Source organism: Catharus ustulatus, chromosome 5 (assembly GCF_009819885.2).
Source record: "Catharus ustulatus isolate bCatUst1 chromosome 5, bCatUst1.pri.v2, whole genome shotgun sequence".
Taxonomy (NCBI): Eukaryota; Metazoa; Chordata; class Aves; order Passeriformes; family Turdidae; genus Catharus; species Catharus ustulatus.
The window spans coordinates 29757637-29784931 of NC_046225.1; the positions used below are offsets into that span (position 1 = coordinate 29757637).

Sequence of the window (27295 nt, forward strand, 5' to 3'; positions counted from 1 at the left end):
GTTTCTATAAAGGTTATGGCAGACAACAAAGCCATGGAGAATGCAAGTTTACAACAGAGTCGAGTTATTCGTGGGTCTGGGTCTTCAAAGAGACAAGAGCAGTAGCTGGTTGCTATAAAGTTCAAAGGCATAGAGTTCAGAATATTAAAGTCCATGCTAAAACTTTCTGGAGTAGAGTCCCAAGTAGAATCAGCTGCAGCTCCCTGGCATTTCTGTTTCTTCTTCTTCTTCTTCCACGTCTTCATCTTCTTCTGCATCTTTTTCCTTTTCTTCTTCTTCCTCCTCCTCTTCTTCCTTTTCTTCTTCTGTGTGTGTGTGTTTGTGTGTGAACCCAATGCAGGAGTTTTTATTCATAAATCATCCAATGAGCTGAAAACATGAATCTAAAACATTCTTTCTACACCTATTAGAATCTTAATTCTAAAGTAGGAAAGTAGCATCACTTCTTACACATGATTTATGCATATACTTACATCTATCCATGTAAATGGTTCTATCTAGAAAATGCAAGCAATGTTCTTACTATGTTTTCATTCGGTCTGGGGCTAAGTTGCTGAGCTTTAAACTAATCTTGAACTTTATATTAGACTTTAGGACTTTTTACACTCTTAAGGCGCTTAAAGTATATTCTTACTTACTTAACATTAGAACCTACACTTCTACTTCATATCTGTCTACCTTAATAATATTCCAACTTACTCAAAATTAAATCTTACACTTCTACTTCATATCTGTGTGGTTTAATATATTTTAATTTCTCTAAAGGCTTTAATTCAATCCCTGCACTCTTTTCTCTCTCAGAGAGACTCGGAGAGGCTTCTATTTTACACACTCCAACACAATAGTTCATCATTTATGCAGATTTTCATAAGGTCAACAGAAAAAGCTCTGCCTAATATCAAGATTAACCTGCTGCATATGTTTCATTCTTTCTGGCCACCAGAGAGAGATGTTAGGGAACTAATAAAATTTTTCTCGTTATTAATGTAATAGAAAAGTTTGTCTGGTAACATAAGTATATAAATGGCAGGGACTTTACTCTGAGTTGCTGGTAGGCTTGTAATTGGAAACAATTAAATACTTTTCAGTGCTTATTGTAAAATAAACATTTCCAGAATTTCTGACTTCTTGTGCTTTCACTGCAATATGAGGAATGTTGGTTTATGCTTTATTAAAGCATTGTTGGGTCGTTGCCTTTCTTTCACGATAGCCATGCTTTGTTCCTGTGTGCCTTTGGATAGGGCAGCTCTCTCAGAAATAGTGCATGTTGACTGCACTGACTTCTGTGTGGTATGATTGGTGGTATTTATGGGGCCTGGGATGTTACCTGTCAGCATTCCTTTTTATTTAGCTTGTTTTTAGAATGCTTGGTTACTGATAACTTTTATGTCTTGAGCTTTTACCTTTAAAACGGTGATCTGAGCATGTCTAGGCAAACTATTTTCTCAATAATTAGAAAACTATTAGATACAACATATATAGCAATTTCGGTGTCAGCCTTTTTGCTTTAGCTCTGTTTATTTTTATCCTGTAACAAGAGGGGCAAGTGGTTCAAATGACATGATTTCAAACTACAAATATCCACATAGTTATTCTTTTGACTCTCAGAATGTGTGATCTCAGAGGCATCACTGCCAGTCCAGTTCAGGGTTATTTTATTTTCTAAAATTAGTAATTACATGATTCTGTGAAAATAAATTTTGGTAAAACATCCAGACTTTGCTGAATACCATGAAAATGTCACATTATATGTAATATGTACTTCAAAACATCTTTTTTTTTTTCCTTTTAGGTCTTTCAAAAATTTTTTAATTCTCATATTTCTAAACAATGAAAATTTCAGCTTGGCAAACTGTTGTGGGGAATTGTCAGGGCATACAGACATGAGAAAATAGTTCTGTATTGTTCAGTTTTTTCATTCATCTTAATATCTGAAGGGTGAATGCTGAAAAGTTAATGTTGATTTAGCTACTGGATTTTTTGTAGTGCATAGTTTGGGGCTTGGTCTTCTGGGGGTGGTTTTTATGTTTATAGACCCACCTATTTTCTTATCTTCAATTTGAAAATATGTTATATATGCAGGTTATACTTCATGTTACAAAAACTTCAATATCAAGTGTTAGATTCTTCAGGGGATTCTTACTAATGCTGGGAATAGTTCCTCCTTCCAGAAGAAAAAACAGTAGTGAAGAAATGAAATTAAGATTGGACTATCCTGGTGTCCTAGTTTGGAGGACAGGGACTGCCAAGAAAAAAGGCAGGAGCTCCTTCTGAAATGGAGAGTGAAAATCCCCTCCCTCCAATTTATTATAATTTGGAAATTAATGGGCTCTCAGGCAAAGATATGGGTTTAGGAATAACAGTTCTTTACTAATATATCTACAAGGGAAGTACAACATCAACTATGAAAATCAGCGACCAAACAGAACAAAGAATTCAGTTCCAGTCCCTTTTCCAGTCGCAGACCTCTTCTCCTCCACATGGTCCCAGTGGGGACCCAGGGCAGGGCTCTTGCAGCTGCAGTAGCAGCAGGCGGGAGCAGGGAGGCGGAGGCAGAGGTGGCAGGGCCATGTCCCAGATGGGAGAAGGGTGAAGGAAGGCTCTCCACTAACTGTCTGGGTTCTGGTGCTCAGTGGTGGTCTCGGAGGCAGGAGGCTGTAGCAAGGCAGGGTGCAGGGCAAATCTGACCGCAGAGAACTTCACTCCTCCACGTTTCAGACAGCGTGTGTACCAAGGATAAAAATGACCAGCCTCTGAGACCCCCAAGCCCTGCCGGCAATTGAGGGAGGGAGACAGCCCCCACCCATCCCTTTTTCTTGAGCAATCTAAAGCTGGGAGAACCACCCGGCAGACTTCCGTAGCATGATAATGGAAAAAATTCTCCACAGAGGAGGGAAGAGTAAGAGAACAAACCCCCTTCAACCCCCAACACCTGGCTAATGGAGAGACTTCATAATGAGTTGCATCAGTTTTACTCAAAATGCTTCCGAATGCTAATAATTTACAAAAGGGTTTAATGGATTGTTGTTCAAAGATGGATTGTTGTCCAGAAATCTTATCAGAAAGGTGGTTTAAACTAAAAAGCCTTGTCAGCAATATCATCAAATGAACTATTAAGTATCTATTTTTAAAAAATTTACGTTTCCACTTGGAATAGAGGAAGTCCACAAATAGTCCACCTGGAAGTCTACCTGGTCTAGGTGCCACCAAGATGTGTACAATAGTGTACAGATGAAGCCTAGAGAGGAAATGTTTTTTTAATCACCTTTAGATGTAATATGTCCATTTTGCAATCAGAAGGATGTTTCCTAGCTATTGACCATGAAATATGCACCTGGCATCTGAGAGAAAAGCCGTGGTTTTTACAGTTTATGCAGTAATGCTATTAACAAACGTCTGCAGTTGGAAATTAGTCTCCCTGCTGATGCTAAACTTGTATCTTCACTCACACTTATGTTAGTCTTAGCGTGTTAAACTTATCTTTCTTTGGAGCAAATCAGACACTTTCTTGAAAGTACATAGAAAAATAATAGTTTTTTAACTATTTAAAAAGGATTTTAAATCCTTTTTTTAAATTAGTCATATCTTACAGAGTATTGTATATTTAATATATTAATCTCCAGAGGATTTGGATGAGGCTATGACAATGGATGTTCATGTATATAACTTTCAGGCTATCTGCTACTAATCAGAAAAAACCTATACAGCTCACACACCCACACCTTTTTTCCTCTTTCATCATGGAGTACCAGAATATATATCGATGTGCAGTAGTAATGAAAGGACACGTTTACTCTACTGGTTCTCAACTAATTGCAACAAACTAAGAATTTTGTTTTCTTTCCCCTGCTCCCTATACTGTTGTTGGAATGGCTTGTCATTCATTTGGAAGTTTGACAAATTAAATTACCTGTTCAAAAACTACATTTAAAGATAAATCAAACTTATGAAAACTAAACATAGCTTAGTTTCTAGGAAGAATGAAGAATAAGTCTACTTGTATGTGAATACAGTTTCATACAGTAATGGTAAAATTTTAGCTGTTAAGTAAAGTTGAGAAAAGGAACTCCCTTCATACTGAATTAATGGAGTTACAAATGGGTGTTTGGATTACTGATCCAAGCTCATTTAGCAATCATAGGAAACTGGATGGAATTGCCAGTTTAAGCAGAGTATCTGGTCCTTTCTCTTCAACCCTTTTTTTTCTTTTTAATCTTGAAAATCAAAGTAGGCTTGTTTGCATACCAGCTTTTGAAAAGGCTGGTCCTTTGACAAAGGAAACACTTGCTAAGCAGAATCTGTCTGTGATTACCAGGGGCTTTGATGTACTGGTTAAGGACCTTCCCTGAGAAAAGCAAGTTAGAGTTCTTGCCTTGGCCCTTCATTCCAGTGCTGAAGATCGCCAGTGATAAAAGGAAGTTGTCAACTCAGTTTAAGAATTGGTGATGTAGATGCCTGTGGCTTGTAATGGACTTTCCTGAGATCTTTGAAATCTCTCTTTCCTTCCGGAAAAGCTGATGAAGTCTTTCAATGCCTTCTTCACAAGACTTTGTATGGTCTTTTGTCACGTACGTCACAGAATTGTGTGTCATGTGGTAGTGTCCCTGAAGAGCACCCAGGGAACTTCTAACCAGCTAGGAACAAGTGACAGGTTTTTCATAAGGGCATTTTCATGAACTCTGCGATGAACTCAACTGTTAGAAAATGGATTTGAAGAAAACTGAATGAGGGAGCAACAACAGAACTACATAAATGTATGAGCAGCTTTTGGCACTTGGGAAGAAAGGAAAATAAAACAAACATGAAGAATAATGAATGAAGGACCATCAGGACAATCTGGGCAGCTTAAGAAGTGTTTGTACATACCTGAGGCACAAAGCTTAAAGTGAAATGTGGGGCTTTTGGATGAAGCTGGAAAACTTCAGTCCAGAAGGGTCATTTGCCTTTTGGCAAAAGGCCCTTATTCTCTGCATTTCAGAGAATTTATCTGTCTCCGTGTTTGGTCTTCAGATAAGAGATTAGTCTGCAATGAAAAATTGTCCAAAATATTTAGACTTGTGCATACTTGGGTTTTTATGTCTCAAACGCATTCCAGCCAGACTATTCTTAGGGAGTGTCAAACCAATTTCTTTTAAAATGAAGCTGTATTTTAACTAGTTAAGCAAAAAGCTATGTTTTGTCAGTGGGGCTTTTCTTGGACACTCAGAAAGGAGGCAGTTGGACGACCAAATATTTAGATAATATATGTAACAAATACCCTACTGAAATGAATTTGCCACTCTGGCAGGTTACTTTTTCTTGAAATCAAGTGATAACACTCACAAGACATATTTTTGTTCTTTTTCTTTATTTTGTTTCTTATTTGTTTTATTGGAATGAGAGAAAAAAAATGTAAATTGAGAGGCTTATAGGTGAAGTATGTGGGAATAGCTTTGTTGTTTGAGCCAGTAAATCCTTATGGCAAAAACTGTTGAGCTGCTTAGGATGGTAGACACTTGATAAAATTTGTGGTGTGGGAAATGGCTACTTATGGCTACATTTATGACACTCTGATTTAGGAGTGAATTGGGAGTGGTCCATTTGACCATATTTTAAAGCCCTGATGAAAGCATCAAATGGAACTAATCTACAGATCCACTTATATATGCAACAAAAAACCTTGTGTGGAGTAAGTATTTTGCTTCTGTCTTCCAGTGTTAGACTTTCTAGGTTTATTGTGTATGGTAGTACTCATTCAGACAATTTTGATGAAGTTGTGATATTCAAAGGAATGTACTGGTTTGTATCTTTTCATGACTTTCACATGAAAAATAAGGTCAGGAAAGGCACTGTGATTTTAGTTCATTGTCTTTAGTGCTAACATGCAGGACTATCAAATTGAAGTCTTCCCTGACCTTGCTTAAAAAAAATTTGTTGCTAACTTTTTATAATAAGATAACCCCCATAGGGATGATATGTTACATTGTCATTACAGGTTTATCTGGATTATGATTGTATATTCCTCATATAGATAACTTTTTCTGGTCTATTTAACTGAAGTTTTTGCAGGGCAGGTTGTATAAGTGCAAAACTAATGTTGGCACATTTGACAGTATTTCCAATGTTTTTTCTTCCTTCTCACTTCAATGTTTTATGAGCTAGTTTCACTGAAAAGAGCAAAATATCAGAGAAAAATTCAGAACAGAAAACCAATTTGGAAACAACTAGAACACCTCAGGTTTTCTCTCTGCCACTGTAAGAACTCCCTGTACATTGTAGGAAGTTTTTATTTGGTGCTTTGACTCAGTTTTGCATGATACTGTTTTAAGGAATGTAGGGAAATACAATCCTGATGAAACAGCAGTAGCGTGAATCTCAAACTACTTTATAATTTGTGAGCAATTCAGTATTAGAAAGGGAGGTGAAATTGATGAAGCTCTGTAATACGGTCTGTCATGTATGTACATCTGCTCAGTGTTTATATTAATGAGCTGGATAATACAACAGAAGATGTTCTTGCGTTATATCTGCAGATGATGACACTAGGAGAGACTGCACAGACCAAGGACAAAGTAGGATTTCAAAATGATCATGACAAATTGAAAAGATAGTCTGATAAACCCTGGGTAACATTAAGTAGTGGCAAGTGCAAGGGTACTACCTGTATTCAAGGATATTGTGCTGCACAAATGATCTGAAGCAGTTGGTTAAGTGGAGAGGATTTGAAAAAAGATGTCAGAGTTAAGTAATTTACAAGTTGAATATAAGAATTTTTGTTGTGTCAAGAAGAACCCCCATACCAAGATACAAAAGCAGTAGTATAACCCACAATGAGATGTATGAAATAATCCTTATTCTCAAGGCACTAAAGGCTTTAGCATGGCTTCAGCTGTAACACAGTGTCAGTGTTGGACATCCTACCTTGATTATACCTAATTTATTTCAGAGCATTTGTATATTCATACAAATGTAACTAAGTGCTCAGAGTAGAGCAAAAGGACATTGAGCAATCACATTCTAAGAGACAAAAAAACTTGACAAAAATAGGGCTCAAAAGAAGATGGTTCCTGGTGGGTTTGGTATGTCCATATCTCCTAAAGGAAAGAAAAGGAATAGCCTGTTACTCAGGTTCGTGGGAGAAGATGGCATAAAGTAATAGCCTTAAATTGTAGGGCCAGAAAATTGGAAACCTTAAAAACAGGCAACAAATACCTCAGAAATGGCATAGGTAAAGTTGAACATGCCTTGAGTTACAGAGACCAGAGAACCTCTTGCAATGCCTTCCCGACTCTTCTCTGCAATGTCTGCGACACATGAGGTGACACCAGATTGCAGTTCACAACCGACCAAAATCCATGGTGCCCTGGAATGGGCCTCCTTGCAAAATACAGTTCAGTAACTCAGAAGTGTGCAAGTTCCTTTAGCTGTGCTGAAGGTTGGGAGTTTATTAGTGAATGAAGTGGGAAAGGAAAAGTTGTCCAGTGCAAGAAAAACAGAGTGATATCAGGGAGCCTTGAATCAGCCCTGAATCAAGTTGGTGTACCTGTTTCTGTTTTGCAAGCTCTTTGCTTCCCTCTGCTCTTTGGATGAAAATTGATATATGTTACTTATGCAGCTAAGATTTCAGCATGGGTTTTAAAGTACAACAGTTGAAAGGTAAATGGTCTTTTTCTGTAGTCATATGAATATACTAAACTTTTGTGGAAGAGCATATCTTGCATAGAGGAATTTTTTGGTACCAATTCTGACAAATTCTGTTGGACGTTTTTCAAGGAGACCCTGTGTACATACTGATGAAATTTGACAGTGTGATCTTTTCATACAGGACAGAGGGAGTTTTTTTGCTGATGAGACTTGACACTTCTTTCAAACATGCTGACAGAGATCACAGATCCTTTAAAAGCATATTCTCAGCAATGTGGATCAGCTTCTTAGTAGCTTTACTGTGCACGGCTATGTCTCACCACATAGACAAGACTGGCACTGTGGTACTAAGGTTTGTTTTCAAGCATGTATATACAGGTGTTGCAGCAGAAATGCTGATTTAATTAATTCATCTATCAGTATCATTATATCATATATCATAATACTCATATTCTTGAGTATTTTTCTGACAACAAATAGCTTATATTGTGTTCTATGCCTTTCAAAATTGTTGTAGATCAGTAGATAGCATTTGTAATTGTCAGTGCGGGTTTTTTGTAGTGCTGAAACTTTATTCAGAGTCTAAAATAAGTCAGTATAAAAAGTTGAGTTGAGCTTGTGATGGCATTTAAATGAGAAGTCATATTTACACATTGACTTGAATTTAGTCGTGAATTCTGAAGCATTGTGACCAGTTGATTAATATCATGAGGAAAAGTGTTGTGTGGGATATTGGAGTATGGGGGAAGAGTGATGTGTTATTCTGGATTCAAAGGAGTTGGCAGAATTCTGATGTCCTATCACTTTTCTACACAGCAACTCTATTCTGTTTATAAGAGGAAACGCCTCTTTGGGAAGCATGGGGGAGAATAAAGATTTCCAGTAGTGTGGAGGTATCTGCCTAATGCAGGGTTACAAAATATTCTTGTACAGCACTTCTTGCCACATTGCAATTCAGCCTGGTGACAGTGTTGGAGATTACTTATTCTCAAGGTATTCAAATATGGACCTTAAGAAGCCACTTCATCACATCATTGCCATAAACAGTCTCCAGTGGCAAGCCACAGGCTCTTAATCAGAGTCTGTGGTGTCAGTTTGTGAATGGATATGTGGGTAGAATTACTAGGCAATAACCTTGTACTTTCTGTGGATGACAGGTGTAAAATTTCTATGCTCAACTTCTACCCTGGCCTTTGGAGATGGGATCTTTATTTGCATGAGATGTTTTCATTGGTGGAAAGATTTTGGAAACTGCATTATAGGAAGCTAACATCACAGGATATTATGGTGATGCTGCCCCAGGAGTAATAGGAAAACAAATTTGTCACAGTGATGATGGCAAGGTGATGTTTCTGGAAAGTAAGGGCAACCTATGTGCAGGAAAATAGACTCTGTGGAAGGTAGTGGATAATCAGAGTCATGGGAGATTGAAGTTCATATTCAGTTCCTGTGGTAGTTGCTGGTTTTCATCTTTGAATTCAATCTAAGTGAATGCATATTACAGAAATTCAAACCCACTTAATGCACTTAATTTACCCTGACCAATTTCACGAGAAATTGGGAATCTTTGGGCTAATAATCCTCCCTGAGAACAGTTGCAGCTGTTCCCTGCATTTCATGCAGAGGAATTGTAATCCATGCTGTAAAATTACTCCCTCGCCCACATGCTGAAGACTGCAGTTGTATTTTGCATGTGTCCGCTAACACCTTGCGGGCTGATGGGTGACTCTCTCCTTGGTAAGGCGCTAATTCCCTCTGCAGTTACGTGCATTTTAAGTGAGGAAGTCCATACAATTTTCTTGTGGCATCGTTGTGGTAGGTCAAAACTGGCACCAAAGTGTGTAAGCTTTTGTTATTCTAGGGAAGTAGAGATTCCTGGACTTAGAAATCCTTAAAGTTATCCAGAAAATGCTGGAGTAAGATCTAGGAGATCAAAGGAAGCTACAGCTCTTTATTACAGTAAATTCACGATTACAAGCCGCACCGATTATAAGCCGCACTTCCGGGGTGGCGGCAATGTTTCATTTTTCCTCCATAAATAAACTGCACTGGATTGTAAGCCGCACTTTCATTCGTAGCAAGGATCCGCGTGCAACTTTCACAAAGTTGCCATTTAGTAACAGAATCGCAGGATCGCGGATTTACCGGCTTGGCTCGGGGCCATGCAGACTCGGATCGGCCCCGCTTTTCCCCTGCAGGGGCCATGCAGGCTCGGATGGGTCCCGCTTTTCCCCTGCAGGGGCTGGGCGAGCTCAGTTTGGTCCCGCCTCCCCTCTCTGCTGGGGACGGCAGAGCTTCAATCAGCCCTGCTTTTCCCCTGCAGGGATCGGGCCAGCTCAGATCAGCCCCGTCTCCCCTCTCTCCCGGGTCCGGGCAAGCTCGGATGGGCCCCGCTTTTCCCCTGCAGGGACCGTGCAGACTCGGATTGGCCCTGCTTTTCCCCTGCCGGGGCCGTGCAGGCTCAGATGGGCCCCACTTTTCCCCTGCAGGGACCAGGCGAGCTCGGATTGGCGCCGCTTTTCCCCTGCAGGGACCAGGCGAGCTCGGATCAGCGCCGCTTTTCCCCTGCAGGGGCCGGGCGAGCTCAGATTGGTCCCGCCTCCCCTCTCTGCCGGGGACGGGCGAGCTTCGATCAGCCCCGCTTTTCCCCTGCGGGGGCCGTGCAGGCTCGGATGGGTCCCGCTTTTGCCCTGCAGGGGCTGGGCGAGCTCAGATTGGTCCCGCCTCTCCTCTCTGCCGGGGACGGGAGAGCTTCAATCGGCCCCGCTTTTCCCCTGAAGGGACCAGGCCACCTCGGATCAGCACCATGTCCCCTCTCTGTCAGGGCCGTGCAGACTCGGATCAGCCCCCCTTTTCCCCTGCAGGGGCCGTGCAGGCTCGGATGGGCCCCGCTTTTCCCCTGCCAGGGCTGTGAGGGCTCGGATTGGCTCAGGGCCGTGCGGGCTCGTGCTTCCGGGTTAGTAAATTTCTGAACCTCATCAACATATTAGCCGCACCTGATTATAAGCCGCCTTTCGGGTTCGGATCAAAATTTTAGTCAAAATGGTGCGGCTTGTAATCGTGAAATTACTGTAATTTCTACCATCTCAGGTGGTTGTAAACTGGTTCTGACCATTGGTTTGTTGTTGTTTTGTTTCTTTTACTATAGCTACTGGAACTGTAGTATGTTGCCTTTACAGGCTGAATTTGAGTACTGTTCCATTACTCCTTAGTCTTCCCTTAATGGTATTTGTGAGCCATAAAAAGGTTTTTAGGAAGAACCTAAAGTACAGTAATTTCACAATTATAACCCACACCATTTTGACTAAAATTTTGGTCCCAACCCTGAAGTGCAGCTTGCAATCAGGAGCTGCCAATATATGGACAAAATTCTGAGATCTGCCCTTACTTTATACCGCGCCGGTCCTGTCCCGAGCAAAGATGGGTTGAAATCGATGATCTTCCATTGTTCAGACGATAAAACAATCGAAGAACAGCTTCTTGCCTGGCCATGGATGATGGCATTACTGGCGAGGCGGTGGGGTGTTAACGGGGTGAGTTACCTCGAAATGGCTACAGAAAGGAGACTAGCTTACAATGCAGAGTTTAAATTGAAAGCAATCAACCATGCAAAAGAACATGGGAATAGATGTGCAGCTAGACAATTCAGCATTAATGAATCCATGGTACGGATGGAGAAAGCAGGAAGATGAACTTCGTCTTACAAGAAAGACAAAGAAGAGTTTCCGTGGCAGAAAAGCAAGGTGGCCAGGGCTGGAAGACAGACTTGACCGCTGGATCTCTGAGCAAAGGGCAGCTGGCCGAAGCTTATCTACGTCGCCGTTCAGATACAAGCCAAAGTGATTGCAAATGAATTGCATATAGAAGAATTTAAAGCAGGACCGTCTTGGTGCTTCCATTTCATGAAATGACGGCAGCTCTCTATCCATACAATGACGACGGTTTCTCAGCAGTTGCCGGCGGACTACGAGGAAAGGTTAACCACCTTCCGGAGTTACTGCAAAAGTGAGATCTCTGAAAAAACTATACAGCCACATTGTATAATCAACATGGACGAAGTCCCCCTGACATTCGATATGCCGTTGATGCGAATCATCAGAACTGGAGAGAGCCAGAACATCAACGGTACCAGAAGGAATGAAAAGACGTCGTTTACAGTCATCCTTGGTGTTTCATCAGATGGGCAGAAATTACAGCCACTGGCAATCTTTAAAAGAAAAACGTTGCCTAAAGACAAATTTCCAAAGGGAATAGTTGTTGCAATGAATCCAAAAGGCTGGATGGATGAACATGTAATGAGGACTTGGCTAACAGAAATTTATGCTCACAGACCAGATGGATTCTTTCATCCGTTGCCGGGACGGCTGATTTACGATTCCATGCGTGCCCACAAAACCGAAAGCATGAAAACCATGATGAAAAAGATGAACTCAGACCTTGCTGTAATAGCGGGTTGTTTGACCAAAGAAGTGCAACCACTGGACATAAGCATTATTTGTTCCTTCAAGGCAAAACTGTGACTTCTGTGGGAAAACTGGGTGGTGGAAGGAGAGCACTCCTTCACAAACACCAGGCGGCTGCGCTGGGCAAGTTATGCTACTGTATGCCAGTGGATACTGGATGCCTGGGGTAAAGTAACCGCCACAACTATCATCTGAGGGTTCATGAGGGCTGACATCATTCCTGCGACATGCATCGAGAGTACCGAAATTGATGACTCTGATGGTGAAGATACGGGTGATATGGGTTCGGGTTTGCTGGATGTCCCCATAGCCCAACTGCTGATTTCCAATAGGGAGGGTGAAGAGTTCGAAGGTTTCATGGAAGATGAAGCTGCGGATGAAGTGGCTGATGAGTGAAAAATGAAGCTTTTTAAAAGTTTGATCAAAATGTGTGATATTTCTCTGTAATTTTTTCGGTGTTTTCAGTCTTGCGCAGCTGTGTGAGCACTGCCGGCCGCGCAGCTGAGTGGCTGGCTGACTGCGCGGCTGAGCAGCTGTTTAAAGGCAACGCGGATCCATTGGAAATGCTTGCAAAATAACCACACTATTGTTCGTATCTTTTTCCGCTTGTAAATAAAGCTTGCAGGGTACACTGCCGCAGCTATTGTCTGTATCTTTTTTCGCTTGGAAATAATGTTTCCAAGTTCAACACCTGCCAGTAAACCCCACAATCCTGTGATTCTGTTACTAATTGGCAACTTTGTGAAAGTTCGCTGCGAATGAAAGTGCAGTTTATAATCCGGTGCAGCTTATATATGGACGAAGAAGAAAACGTTACCGACACCCGGAAGTGTGGCTTACAATCAGGTGCGGCTTATAATCGTGAAATTATTTGGTAAATATTTGTGAGGAGATGGTGGGTGGTTGTTGCTATCACAATTATTTTTTGCCTTGTGGAAATATTTGAGACTTATACAGCTATTGGCCATTCAATTTTGCAATACAAATAGGACTTTTAATTCCAACCATCTCTCCCTTCCAGTGAAAAAAGTGAGAGCATCTGGGAGAAGAAGGAAAGAGGAGGCTGTAGTTCTGCAGTATGCTGAGAATGACTGTAGGGGCTTCCTGAATCAGACTGGAAACATTGTGACCTTACAATGTTTTGAGTCAAAATATAATGTCTGCTAAGATTTGTTAGAAACACTGCTGTGATGATGTTCTGTGCTGCTGGTTTTGTCTCCTGATCAGGTGCTGTCCATTTGCTTTAGAAGCTTCTTAGTGCACCTCTGACAGCTGTCCACGTGCCCTTTGGTCACCTCTGTCTCCTGGCCTGCTCCAAAATACCTGCAGGTCACTGGTAGAATGTCTCTTACCTGCATTGAAAAACATGTTTCCAACCCACCCTTGTTTTCTTTTTAGACATTTATTGTGGCTAGACCTTCCTTTCCATACTTTTGCTTTCCTCTGTGGGGATAGAGGGAATTGTCCCTGTGATAAGGACAATCACAGATGTTTGGGATAGTGATTCAGCTCCCAGAATCTGGGCTTTTTGAGTTCCCTGCAGTTCTCCAGAGATATTTGGGGTTGAGGAGGAGAAAAGCTTTGATGAGGACTGGTCAAAATAACTCTCTGTCCTGTAGCCTTTCATTGTTTTGGGCATATTTCCAGCTATGTTTTGCTGACATTACAGACTAGCACTTCAAGTCTTGCTGCTCCAGGGCCTTGCATTGCTACACATAGTGGTTGCTTTTGTTCAGTTTTGGAGACAAAAATGTAAGCTTCCATTTTCTTTCTTAGAAAATGCCAAATGTGCCTGAAATTAGTCAGCAGAGGATACAGGTATGTGCCTCAGCCAAATAAATGACTTGTATCCTAAAGACATGGGAAAGCCTGTTGATGCATTGTCACTCAAATAGGTGAAATAAATATGTAATGTCCAGAACAAATGAATTGTTTTGCAGCTTCCAGAAAACAATTATATATATTGTCAGCCTATATGCAGATATATAGATACAGACTGTAACTAGAGCCTAAGGATATTGAGAACATCTGGAAGCATCTGGAAAATGTTGCCTCCTCTATTGCTCATCTCTACGGCATATTTGGCCTTTCATTGTCTTGTGCAGATTCAGTACTGGAGCACTATTTAGCAGCTGCCAAAAATCAAGTTCAGTTAGAGCAGCTCTGGTGAGTAGGAGAATCAGGACTCCAGCCAAGTTTCAGACTCCATGGTTGTGATAGTTTTGGCAATTAGCAACTTGCTCTTAGTGCTCTATTTGAGTCTCTCCTTTTTACAGCTTCACACAGTTGGTGTCCTGATTCTGCTTTGGAGTGCATATTTTTGAGTTCTCATGCTACTGCTGTCTTCAGATCTTAAGCTTTCTTTTTCAGTGGAGTCTAAAAACCAACCTGGCTGTGTGATCCCCTGGAGCTAGAGAACAGGCAGTCAGAAGTAGCATGACTTTGAGTTAGTTACACCCATACTTGAAGTAGGTGTGTCTGGGGGATGTCTGCTTTACTCCATCATCCTCCGTGCATGTATATATACAAATGATGCAACCAGTGAAAGTCCCAACAAGCAACTATAAAGGAGTTCCAGAAAGCAGTGAAGGTGCCGATTTCTTCATTTCTGTCAGTTCTTGTGATGGAGCTGGAGGTCTCTGGAAGATGCTGGCAATGATGCAAATGTGGCACAGGAGATGCAGGTCCATAACTATCAAAGCCTGTCTCTTGTTCCTCTTCTAGTCATGGTACTCGTTACAGTAGACACACAAGATCATGCAGTGTAATCATAGGAAAGACTTAAGACTGATCCCAAGGGACTTAAATCTTGCCTTCAGATAGCTAAATGTTCACCTGTAGCCATGAGACACTGGGGGTTGTATGTCTTGTCTGTCTATCTATCTATATTTTTATTATTTTATATTATATTTTTATATCTATATTTGTCATAGTGGGATTTCCCCATTATAGCTTCCTGCTCTCACTACCATGTTTTTGTTTCTAGCCACAACTCGGTTATAGGCAGTGATTGCCATTCTAACTTGTTGTCCAACCTATGTCGTTGTCACTTCAGCCTTTGACAGAGGTGTGAAGTCACATTTTCAGAACACATGATCTCATATATGCAGTGTTTGCAGGATGTCAGTGCAACTTGCTACCACTGTTGAGCTGGTCAGCTGCTTCCAGCAAAGCTGAGCTTTCCGCTGAGACCTCGCAGGTACTGTGGAATAAGTTGGCTCCCTCACCACCAGGATGCTGTCACCTCGCAGCTCTGGATCCATGGAGTTTAATGCCATCCCACTTGCCCTCACTTCATTTCAAACTTCATTACTTGGAGTCAAATACAGTTGTCAAGTTTTATGGTAGAATTTTAGAAAAATGCTGAGGGAAGTATTGTAGGTCACAAATTTAAAGTCTTGATAAGTGGAAGCTCTTACTCTACAGTAGGGTTAGGTTAGGTACTGTTCCAAATGCCATTAGCTGCAAGAATGTCAGTGCTGCCAGCTGTGGAACTGAACAAGTAGAGATGGCAGCAAGAATTCAGCAAAGGAAGTAAGGGATATCCCTCTCAGGCTAGGAACAACTTGAATTTCTGATGCTTGCAAGCAAGCAAAAATGCCATTTGCTCTTCCACTTTGTTTTTTTGTTCATCTTTTTTGCTTTTCTTTGTGCTGTGCTCAAGCTTTCTAATTGTAGGCCGTTTTTAGAAACTATATTGGTTTTGGAATAGCATATTACTCCAATGTAAACATTTTTCATAACAGTTAAAGTATTGTTAAGTTTGGAATAATGAGTACTACTCTTCCTGTGTGGTAGCAGATGATTTCTCCACATAATTTAATTTTGCTTAAAGTTTAATGTATATAACAATGGATATCTGATCATGTATTTAGATGTCAGTACCCCAGAGACAAATTTCATGCTGGCCATTCAAACGAGTATTATCATGCAAGTGCTAACAAGACTGACTGGAAATAACTAAGTTACATGTAGGTGTGAGAACCAGAATTATTCTGATGAATTCCCACATTACCACCTGACCGTCTTGATTTGATTCAGTACTTACAGTAATTTCACCATTATAAGCCACACCATTTTGACTAAAATTTTGATCCCAACCTGGAAATGTGGCTTACGCTCAGGAGCAGCTAATATATGAAAAAAGTTCTGAAATTTCCAAACCTAGAAGTGCGAGCTGAGGTGCCGAGCCAAGCACCTGCCAGTAAAACCCAGGATTTCGTGGTTGTTACAAATTGGTTACTCTGTTGCGCGCCAGGTGGAGGTGGGCTCTGTGCCAGCAGCTCAGGAGGAGGGGGAGCAGGTGGGGGGTCCGGGCTGCCGGCCCTGCGGCAGAGGGGGGCAGGTGGGGGCTCCGTGCCTCCCTCCCTCTCCTGCCGCGGGTGCGAGTGGGCTCTGTGCCTCCCTCCCCCTCCCGCTGCAGATGAAGGTGGGCTCCGTGCCTCCCTCCCACTGCCACCGTGAGTGCAAGCGGGCTCCATGTCTCCCTCCCGCTGCTGCTGAAGGCAGGCTCTGTGCCTCCCTCCCGCTGCCGCCACGGGTGCAAGCGGGCTCTGTGCCTCCCTCCCACCAGCACCGCAGGGCAGCGCCAAGCCAGGGTGAGTGATCCTGTGATTCTGTTACTAACTTGTTACTTTGTTGCACACGGGTCCTCCCTGCGAATGAAAATGCGGCTTATATTCCAGTGTGGCTTATACATGGACAAAGACCTAAACATTGCCGACACCCGGACATGCGGCTTATAATCAGGTGCGGCTTGTAATCGTGAAATTACTGTACTTTAATGAGGGAAATGTGATCTAAGAGGAATTCTCCTTGATCGTTTTGTCTCATGGAAACTATACAAAACCTTTTTGTAGTAATGGTAATTTACTATTATGTGTTTAGTTCAGGAATGGTGTTAAGGGACATAACATAAGCCAAGTTTAATAGCCAGAATCATTGTTTTGTCTTCATTTCATTAAGGGGGCTCTCAAAGGCATGGAGACATTCCAAAATTATATAATAAACTTCTGGTCTGCTGCCTTGTCATTTTCCTTATCTATATAGAGTCATGCATAGCCATATGATGCTTTACATATGTATAGAGAGGATTATGAAATATTTTCCATGTCTGTTGCCTCTGGTATCTTCAGGCCATGTATCTAGTTCCAATCTTGGTGAAGACAATTAAGTCCCTAGGCAAGCCGGTCTAGGGGTTGTTTTATTTTAAAATACACTTTAAAAACTTATAGTCGTTCATGTGGTATCTTTTATGCTCTTTGCTACTCTTTTTCTTTAACCTAACTTTGTGCTTGCTGGAATCTTGAAAGTGTAAAACAAGTGTTTGGAAGCAGTAGAACAACTTCCTTGCATTGTGTGGTTCTGTAAAAATGACATCAATAAAAATTCAGTCTCTGTACCTTGAAACTATGTGATCATTTTACTGTGATGCATGCTTTTATTGTTGGTGGTGTTTTTCTCTGTTTCAGGCCAAACAAATCAAGTGGCCAAGGAGGCAGCCAACAGATGGACTGGTGTGTATTGCAGTGACACCGCTTCACACTAGAGCAATTTCAGTAAAAGACCTACTCAGTGTTAAGAACTTTAGATTTTATTAGGACTTGACATGGGATAGTCCTCACTTACAAATTTATTTTACTTATAAAACTATTATGATTCAACAAAAAGAATGCATCTTCTCAGTTTAGTTACTGAATGTACTTCATGTGCCGTAACAGATTTGTCCTTCTGTCTTGTACACTGTGTTAAATCCTGCAACTTATTTCCTTGGATGAGTTAAAATCTCTTAAGATAAAGAAAGCAACAGAGACTGGGAATGGTGATTTCCATGTATTCAGAAAGTTTAATTCTACTCTGAATGCTTATTTCTTTCTAAAGAGTAGAATGTTTTGTGGGATCTTACTGCTGCTACTATGTGATGAACTCTGATACAAAGTAGGTATTTCTCAAACTAATTGATCAGTTTTGACAGGTAAAATTATGCATAGTTTTAAGGAGTGTTACTGTTATGACATTCATATGGAATTTTAACTCAGTTTCCTATTGTTGCTTAGCTTTGCTGTATTCATTCTCATTTTGCAAAGCAAACAATTTATATGTCCTTATGGTTTTTAAAATTATTTAGAATATTTATAATTTTTTGTCTAGAATAGATCTCCTACTGATGAACTGCTGGCTATCGTTGGTTGTGCCAAGTGCAGCAGGATATAATTGTCTTAGTCTTTGGACTATTATTTTATATCTGGTTTGTTTATTGTGTGTGGGGAAATAAAGTTATGTATTTAAAAATAACTTCTGGGCATTGTCAGGGCTTTTTGCTGTCGACGACAGGCTGTTCTCAGGGCCTCAAGTGAGTTAAAGGAACTGTGCCTCAGCCTGTAGAAAATACTTCGCTGTTTAATTAGACAATTTGGTTATATGCTGCAGCATATTTTTCTTTTGAAGAGACAGTTTTAAAACCAAATGTGTGATGGTTAAAAAAAAGAAAAATATCTCTAAGCTGTGCAGAGACAAGGAACCCTTCCTCTCTTAAGGAATGCTGCAATTTATGGGTGTAAAAAAATGACATAATAAGTTTCAGTAAATGCTACAGTGAAAAATTTTGTTAAATTGATCAAAATGTATATGTTAATGTGATGCTAAAAGAGAAGTGCTGACTAAAATAAAACTTCTTGAATGTCCTTTTTTTAACTTTCAAAAAATACACAATGTCTGAACAAACATGCAGGACTGGAAAGGACATTACATTAATTTAAAACCAATTTTTGTAGCTGTAGATGTCACATATTAGGTGTCTAGTTGAAGAAGGATGTGTAAAATACTCACTATGCACTTACTTCATCATTATAGCTGTATACATACACTGTAACTGTACCTTTCAGTCTCCTTGTAAAAGAGGAGGAAGAAAAGATAAAGATAACGTATTTTTATTCAGTGCTAAGTAAATTGTTTTGTCTTTTTTGGAGGTTATTAACAAAAGCTGTATGTTTTCTGTTCTAAATGTACTTAATAATGATGTTTCCCACTATGTACCTTTTTCATACATACAAGAGATACTGAAAATTGAAGGATTTTTTTGTAGGCGAGACTATAATTCATGCTTTCCTAAATACTCAAAATGAATGTTCTTCATTCTGTTTTCAGATAACATCTTTTCTATAAAGTCCTGGGCCAAGCGTAAATTTGGATTTGAAGAGAGCAGAATAGATAAATGTTTTGGAATCCCAGAAGATTTGGATTACATTGATTAGTGTTCAGTGGATGGCTGACACAGTTGTACATAGTTCTTTATATATTCATAGCTGCCATTAAAATGTGAATCCTCTCCAAACAGGTGATGACTGTAATTTGCTGGTTTTGTTAATGTTAATAAAATACTAAAAATATTTATTGCGGGATTTTTTTTCTTGTACTCTGTGAGACAGACTTAGCATGGACAGAGGTTATAGGGAATAATTATTAGAGAGTTTTGAGACTGGATTTAACTCTTCCTTTGCTTAACTGGGAGTAGTAAGTACAGTAATTTCATGAATACAAGCTGCACAGAATACAAGCCGCATCTCTGGGTGTTGGCAAACATTTCTTTCTTTGTCCATAAATAAGCCGCACCTGAGTATAAGCCGCTCTGTTGTTCGCAGTGAGGACCCGCATGCAACAAAGTTGCCAAATAGTAACAGAATCGGGGCATGGCGGAGGGTTTATTGGCTCGGCTAAGGCTGTGCAGGCTCAGCCCGCTTGGGGATGCCGATGGGGCCAGGGGGCCCAGCTCGGTGGTGCCACTCGGCGGGGCCGCTCGGGGCTGGCCCGCCGCTGCCACTGGGCTCTCTCGCCCTGGCCCGGCACTGCCCTGTGGTGGCAGGCAGGGCCGGAGCCCACCGGCACACATGGCGACGGTGGCGGGCGGGGACAGAGCCCCCCCGCTTCCGCAGTGGCGGCCGTCGGCAGGGATGGAGCCCGCTGGCACCTGCGGCAGCGGCGGCGGGCAGGGACAGAGCTCCCCTGCTCCCGCAGCGGTGGGCGGGGACGGAGCCCGCCGGCACCTGCGGCGACAGGCGGGGACAGGAGGCCCCCGCTTACCCCACGGGCCACGGGGATGGCAGCACGGGGCCCCCCCGTCTCTCTCCCAGGCTGTGGGAGAGGAGGGAAGGAGGGAGCTCCCCCGCCTCTCCCAGCCCTGTGCTGCCTGCAGGGAGCCAGCTCCACCCACGGCACAACAGAGTAACAATTTGTAACAATCGCGAAATGCTGGCTTTTACTGGCAGGTTGCTCGACTCGACACCACGGTTTCCACTTCTGGGGTTGGAAATTTCAGAAAATTATTCACATATTAGCTGCTTCTGAGTGTTTTCCGGTATGGGAGCAAAATTTTAGTCAAAATGGTGCGGCTTGTATTTGTGAAATTACTGTACTAAGAGCTAGAAGCTCCAGGGATTTATGTTTAAACATATTGAAGGCTTTGGAGTGGGAATAACAGGGAACAATATGGAATAGGATTAATTTTTCCCTTGTCTCACCAATGAAATAGAAAACAGGCATAAATCCATTAATGGAAAACAGTGAGACAGTAAGGAGGTGAGTCGAAAGGCTGAGGTGTGGTTTTAGGTAATTTTTTATTGTGTTGCTAGAACTGCTTGTAAGCTTAGTGAAAAAAAATGTATTTGTTTTTGGAAAATACTAGTTCAACAGAGCTGAATCTGTTCCAGAAAATATATTGGATTGGCACTGAGAAAGCTGATGTGGTCAAGAGTGTATCTTGCATAGAAGGGGGAGCAAAGAACATCTGTCCCTTCACATGCACCAAGATTTAGGATGTTTATCTGGGATGTGAGACACTGAATTTAATTTACTGTTAAAAACTGAGCATTTTTGGGTTTCTGTACATTTTTCAATTTCATGTTAAAAGCACCGTCAGCCAAAATAATAACAGATTATGAGCGCCTCATTCTTGTTTGATGAAATTTCTGAAGCACCTCACTTTGTATCAGCTTCTCGTTTCTAGTTCTGATTAGTGCATGGCTACAGCAAGAGATGTGGACAGTGGAGACTGGTGTTCACCTTCCACAGCTGTTGATTGCAAGATGGCATTTCTGCTGTAGAACTTTGGGGGATTTAAGCTTTACCTTTAGGATGCAGGTGGGCTTGCTGCAAGCTATCACTGAAAAGTGTCTGTTTGCCTTTTATGTAACATCTGATGTGAGACCATTACTGAAAAGGTGGCATTTAGCTGGAGATGTGCCTAGAAATGTGTCTCTTGTGAGCTTTCCAATTAAAAAGTTTCCTAGCAGTTTGGTGCATGTTAAAATCCAAGGATTTCAGGTATGCCCCTGGCTATTGTCATCTCATGTCTATGAAGATATGAAGCAAAGTTACTGGGAAGGTACTGGATGGAGGATTTTCCTCTCACAAAGATAGCATAGCAAGCTATCCGTTGCCAGAAGAAAATGTAAGGGATGCCTGGGACACAGGAAGATGTCATTATGTTTAAAATTGCGATGGAGATGTTTCCTTTTATGTGTTTAGAAGGACTTTATTCCTAATATGTCCAGTATTGAACATTGAGTATAGCTGCTGACTGGTAAAGGCATAAGGGAAATAGGTGGCACTGAGCTGAGTGCAGTATTGAAGTGCTCCTGGCCAGACTTGGCTTTTGCTTCAGGAAGGGGGTGCTGTGCAGCAAAGCTCTGTGCTGGTGCCAAACCAAACTACTGATGTATCTGTAGCTTTAATGGTTGGATTGTTCTTGGATTTTATGCTGTGAAACAGTAAAGAGGCAAGCTTTTTTTGTTCTTTGTAGGAGATCTCTCTCAAGTGAGTTGTTTTCTTGTTTTTCTAAACATTTAGATTTTTCTGTGACTATTCTGTACCACCTAATGAGAAGCTCCTTAGTACATCTGTGTTCAAGAGCACATAACTGCCATAGAGACAGTGATGACAACTCAAAAGGCTTGTTTGTATGAAAAAACATTGACCACATTAACTTACTGATGTTTTTTGCCTGTTAGAATCACTTTCATGTGCCTGATCTTCTACATGTTAGGGAGCCTCAGGTAATTTATGGTCCATAGCAGCTCATGCACCAAGACTTCCTCTGGTACCTTTGGGGATGAGGGTTTCTTACTGACTTTACTGCTTTGGCTACTTTCCAAATTTGAGAGGGAAACAAAGATGACCAGCTATGTAAGTTTAGCTGCAATATTGTGGCTTCCTGTCTGTAGGGTACAAGCATTGTGGACTGTAATAAAACCTTTAAATATAATATATAGCATCTGAATCACTGTACTTGAGGTAGATTTGCCCAAAGATACTACAGTCAGCCAAAACGAGCTGGCTTTAAAAATGTCAAACACAGCCATTATGCTTTGGACACAAAAGTTAGGCAGTTCAATTGTGGGGAATTTCTAGCAATTGCAATATTCTCTAGAGTTTTTGATTTGTTTTACAGGTACAGAACAGATATAGACATACCATTGTGCTTTATTTTCTGTTCTGTCTCCTGATGTTGGTTAGCAAACCTGGAGGGAGTCTATATGTCTGCTGCTGTAAGGACACAATTTTAGAACAGTCAGAACAGAAATTTCACAACTAAAGAGAAGAACGGAAGAGGTGATGTGTTACTGATTCTTACTCCTGTAGTGTAATAAATTTATTTTGTGGTAACTTTTTGTGATTCTGGATTTTTAGCATAGGTGAATTTCAAGAGGAAAAGCAAAGCCAGATCCTTTCTGAGAGGAAAAGAGACAATTTTTGTATCTTGTATATTCCAAGAGACTTTGAGCTTGCTGCATCTGTTCACTTTTGGAAGCTTTTCTTCTTAAGGTATGCAGCAGACTGCTAAATCCCACAGTACGAAACCATGTAGGATTGTGTGGTTTGAGATGTGTGTTCAGTTTTTAGGAGAAGCTGGGACTTTGTCATCTGCTGAATTAAAAGTCAGTAACTTAAAATTATTTTCTTTCTGAGAAATTTTTTGCTTTTAGCCTATAGTAAAATGAAAGTACTCAAGCTGATTTTTTGTTCCAATTTGTATTTTCAGTGCTTTCTTGAGATAGAATCTGAAATAGTTCTAAAGAATCTAACAATAAAACAATGGAGTTTAAGTGCTTACTTCTACTGTCATTCTTGTGGTTATGTCACAGCTATTTTATGTATATGTCTTCCACTTTTCTCTTTCTTGTGCCTATAGGTTTTTTTGCCCATGTAAGGTAAATATTTTCAACTATTATAGCTAAGTCAGGAGGTCAGGCCCTTACTACAATTCAGGTTTATAATTAAAGCAATTACTAGTGCAATGAGTGAAACCCAAAGCTGTTTTAAGCAGAGTCGGTAGCTCTGAACAATACCAGGAACATGATCAGGTCCAGCTTTTCAAAATTTCATGAGGAGTTTATCTTGGCAGTACTAGGCTGAGGTTTTGGATAGGCCTGCTCTTTGGGACTGATGTTGATTGGCCACTGTGAAGCAGTATAGATGCAGGAGAAAATATTTATGTCTACCTGATCTACTAGGAAACCTGACTTATAATCAGCAACTTTTGTTAAATATCTGCCCTGAAATGTCCCATTCTTCCTTGTCTTTTAACTTGCCATCCGCATGCTCTGTACAACACCAAGTATCAGCTCTAGGACTCTCTCCATGGTACTTGCAGAGTGTTAAATGTTAACAGTCACAAAGGTTTAGGCTTTGATACAAGTTAAGTGCTAAGCCCTTCATTTAATGCATTGTGTTAAATGTCATTGCTGTTTGGAGGTGTTTTAAAAGGGAAAATACAAGCTCTGATGCAAATGGCACACTGATGGTGTAATCACGTGACAGAGGTGGAACTGAAACTTCTTGGGTGAACGAGGGGAAAAGAAACCCAGTTTGTGATGGTTACTAAGAACTGCAATGCAAGAGCTCCTTATAGAGTCCCTCTGTCACCCAGGGATATTTCCACCAGTCAGGTAATCTGGTTGGTGCTTATTTTCCCCTTTAGAGGTTTCTTTTAGAGGTGAGGTTTTATGATCATATTTTTCTGTCATTTATCTTCTCCTTTTCCCTCCCACTGTTCTTAAATTACCCAGTGATTTCAGCTAAATTTACTCCGAGGGGCCCTAGTACAAGCTCGCAATTTATCTGTTCTGTTTGGCTGCCTGCCTGATAAACACAGGCTCTACCTTTCCTACCTACCACTTTTGGGACCTGAGAAAGGGTAGAACATGCTGAGGGTGGGAGGAGGAAGGAAAGATGTCAGACATGGAGATGAAATATTACATCAGGATCTGGCATCATTGCTAGGGCTGAGATGGGATGGTGTGTGCATCCTTTCAGTGGGAAGGAACAGATGACTTCAAGTGAAGTCCTCGACTAATCCTCAGTGTCACATTCTTCCATAATGGCAGCAGTTAAGTGCCATCTAGACACAGTTCCTGTGTAAATTTTCTTGCGCATAAGGAGTCTGCCTTCACAGCAAGGATAGCCTTTCTATTCAGCTTTTTTTTATCCTTACCGCTTTTGCGTTTTCCACCCCTCCACCGTCATTTCCCTTTTAGATCTGCTTGTAGCAACCACGAAGGGTGAACAAGTGAAGCACTGCAGTCTGCATAGATGGTTGTCTCTCTTACTCCTTCTGCTGACACTGCTGTAAGCACACATACCATCCAGTGCACAGGCATACAGGAGGGGAAGCTTCTATCTCTGTGTTAGACTTGTCTCTTTAAACTGTATGCACAGATGATTGCATGTCAAGAAGACCAGGGAGCAAAAAGATCTGTGAACATCACCACAAACACTGCTGAAATTCTCAGTGTCAATTCAGAGTCCTTTATAATGTCTCGCAAATGAATAAACAGGTTTTTTGCTATGTGGTGGTTGTACCTAAGCTAGTTAGAAAAGTTTTCCTTACAAAAAAAGTTCTTGCTGAAGTATTTATGCAGAACATTTTTTAAGCAAAACCTGCTGAGCAATTTTCCATTTCCAGTATTTGATGAAAACCCAAGTTATTCTGAGAAAGGATGAACGCTTCCGTATGAAAAACTTAATTTTAAAATATAATACATCCTTTTGTTTCAAGAAAACATTACTGGTCTGGTAACCAGTGCAAAAGTAAATACTATAACCTGTCCAACGGATACCTTGATTCAGGTGAGATGATGAAATTCAGCTGTGCTGCTGCAGAGGCTCAAAAGGAAAAGCTGTTCTAATTATGACTTCTAGAGAAAGGCAATTATGGGAGAAGTTGTGTTTGAACTGAAAAGGGCCTGAGTTATCATCTGCATATTGTAAGCCATGTCTTACAGGGATCCCACTCTTTACCTGGACACCTTTGATCATGTCACCTTCCTTCAGGCTGCACCTCACTGGCATTTTGGAGATGGGATTTTTATGTTGGGATGCAAAAAAAAATTTTTCCCCCCATTTTTGCAGTCTACAGTGCGAAAAATTATCACGTTTTTTGTCTTTCCCTTCCTGCTAAGAAAGAAAAAAGGGGAGGAAAAAGTCAATCCCATGCTTTCTTACATTACTAGCCATGCAAAATAATGCCTCTGGCTGATCCTAGCATTCTGGAGGATTTTTCAAAGAAGATAAAAGTCAAATATTCATACTTTGTTTTCAGTTTCTCAGAAAAATTAATTATCTATTGAATCAGATTTTTTTTCCTTGTTATGCTGTACATGGTCAAAGATATACTCCCAGTTGCAAGAATGCTTTTTGGGTTTTTTGGTTTTTTTGGTTTTTTTTGCATGGACACAAATTAATCATCATAATAGAATATATTCTTCTGTGCGTTTTTTTTTTCCCCTGAAATCTCTTCTAGGCAATATGCTCTTCACCAGGTTTTTAAAAGTCAGTCAGCTCCTGAGATCAGTGATTAAAAATCAAGGCTCTGCAGCAGACCTGTTATTCCTGTGGTCATTGATGCTGTACCTGTCTGAAAAGGATATGTAAAAAATTGAAGAAAGTTATACCAAGTACTCCAGAACAACAGACTCTGTCATCTGGTGAAATGCAGGAAGCCTGGACAATGTGTTCCATTTTTGGTGTAACTACCATCCAGAGCTTCAGCAAATGAATAATTTTTTAAAAAAATAAAGCATTGATCAAAGCAGTTTCAAATCCATCTTTGTAATCCATCAGCTTTTTCTGGTACTTTCAAGGTATTTATAGAAGTGGCCTTAGGTTGGAGGTGGTAAAAATGAAAACAGATTCACGATCAAAACTTCAAATTTAAATCGTTATGTTCAAAATTGGATATCACATTGATGAAGCTATCTTTTTGTTCAACAACTAAAAACTTCCTTTCCTTGTCATAAACTGTTTAAATCATTAGAAGATTCTACCAACATAGGAGAACTGTGCATGTCTGGGTAGGACATATGTCTTCACTCTTTTAAGTAGGCATGATCTAAAATCTGCATTTTGGGGTTGTGTGTTTTCATTCTTATTCTTTTTTCAATGCTTGTGCTAGTTACTGGAACTGAGAAAATTTTCTGTTAAATAGCCTTTACTGCTATGCAGATTTGACTGATAACTGGATAAGAACATGGGGAAATGAAAAAAAATGAATTTAATGTCAAATTTTTTGGTTCTTTTTATACTTTTACCTTGTCAGTCTTGAGCCAACAGAGTGGGCATTGTCTGACATCTGGTTTGAACTAACTTTCCAAATCAAAAAACCATAAATGAAAAGCATTGATTCCTGACCTGATTTTCTATACCAACTCCCCAACTGCATCATCCAGCTTTTGATAGCGAGGAGATAGAAAAAACAATAGCAATGAGTTTTTGAAAAGGTTTTTTTGGCTTTTTACTGTTACAGTTGTTGCCTAGCATGTCTCCATCCTAAAATAGGGCCAGAGGGAGGAGAGTTCACTGCTCAAAAAGCGCAAGTTAAGATCTATGCTTAGATCCACCTTGCCCCTCTCTGCTCTTCTAGACAGCTTTATTTTTGACAGATTTACTCTAACAAATACTTGTCTTCACAAGTGAGTGGTGAATAGTCATACTCTATTACAGGTGCTTTTGCATCATAAACTAGTATGCAATAGTGTAAACAATAATTTACAATTAAGTTAAAAAAAAATCAGAGGGCCAGGCTTGCCAGGTGTATTATGGAGTTAAAGAAATCCTTTGATGTCAAGCCGTGTACTTTATAGTGTAATTTTTTTCAAGGTTTGTATTTCAGAGGCTTTCATTTCATACACCATGCCAATGCTAATTGCACAGTTCTG

The 27295-nt window shown here is 40.6% G+C and overlaps 1 protein-coding gene across 3 annotated transcripts in view; it reads left to right on the forward strand.

Moving 5' to 3' along the window:
- Positions 1–27295, forward strand: part of MND1 (meiotic nuclear divisions 1) — a 66948-nt gene that overhangs the window by 34222 nt on the left and 5431 nt on the right. The window contains exons 7-8 of one of the 3 annotated variants that reach the window (XM_033059420.2): positions 17558–17602; positions 19233–19474. The exons of 1 other annotated variant lie outside the window; for it this stretch is intronic. In XM_033059420.2, coding sequence (XP_032915311.1) covers positions 17558–17602; positions 19233–19339 — 152 coding nt within the window. In that variant the 3' untranslated portion in view covers positions 19340–19474. Of the gene's footprint in view, positions 1–17557; positions 17603–19232; positions 19475–27295 lie in introns of those variants that run through there. One more of the 3 variants, XM_033059421.2, reaches the window with a different exon arrangement.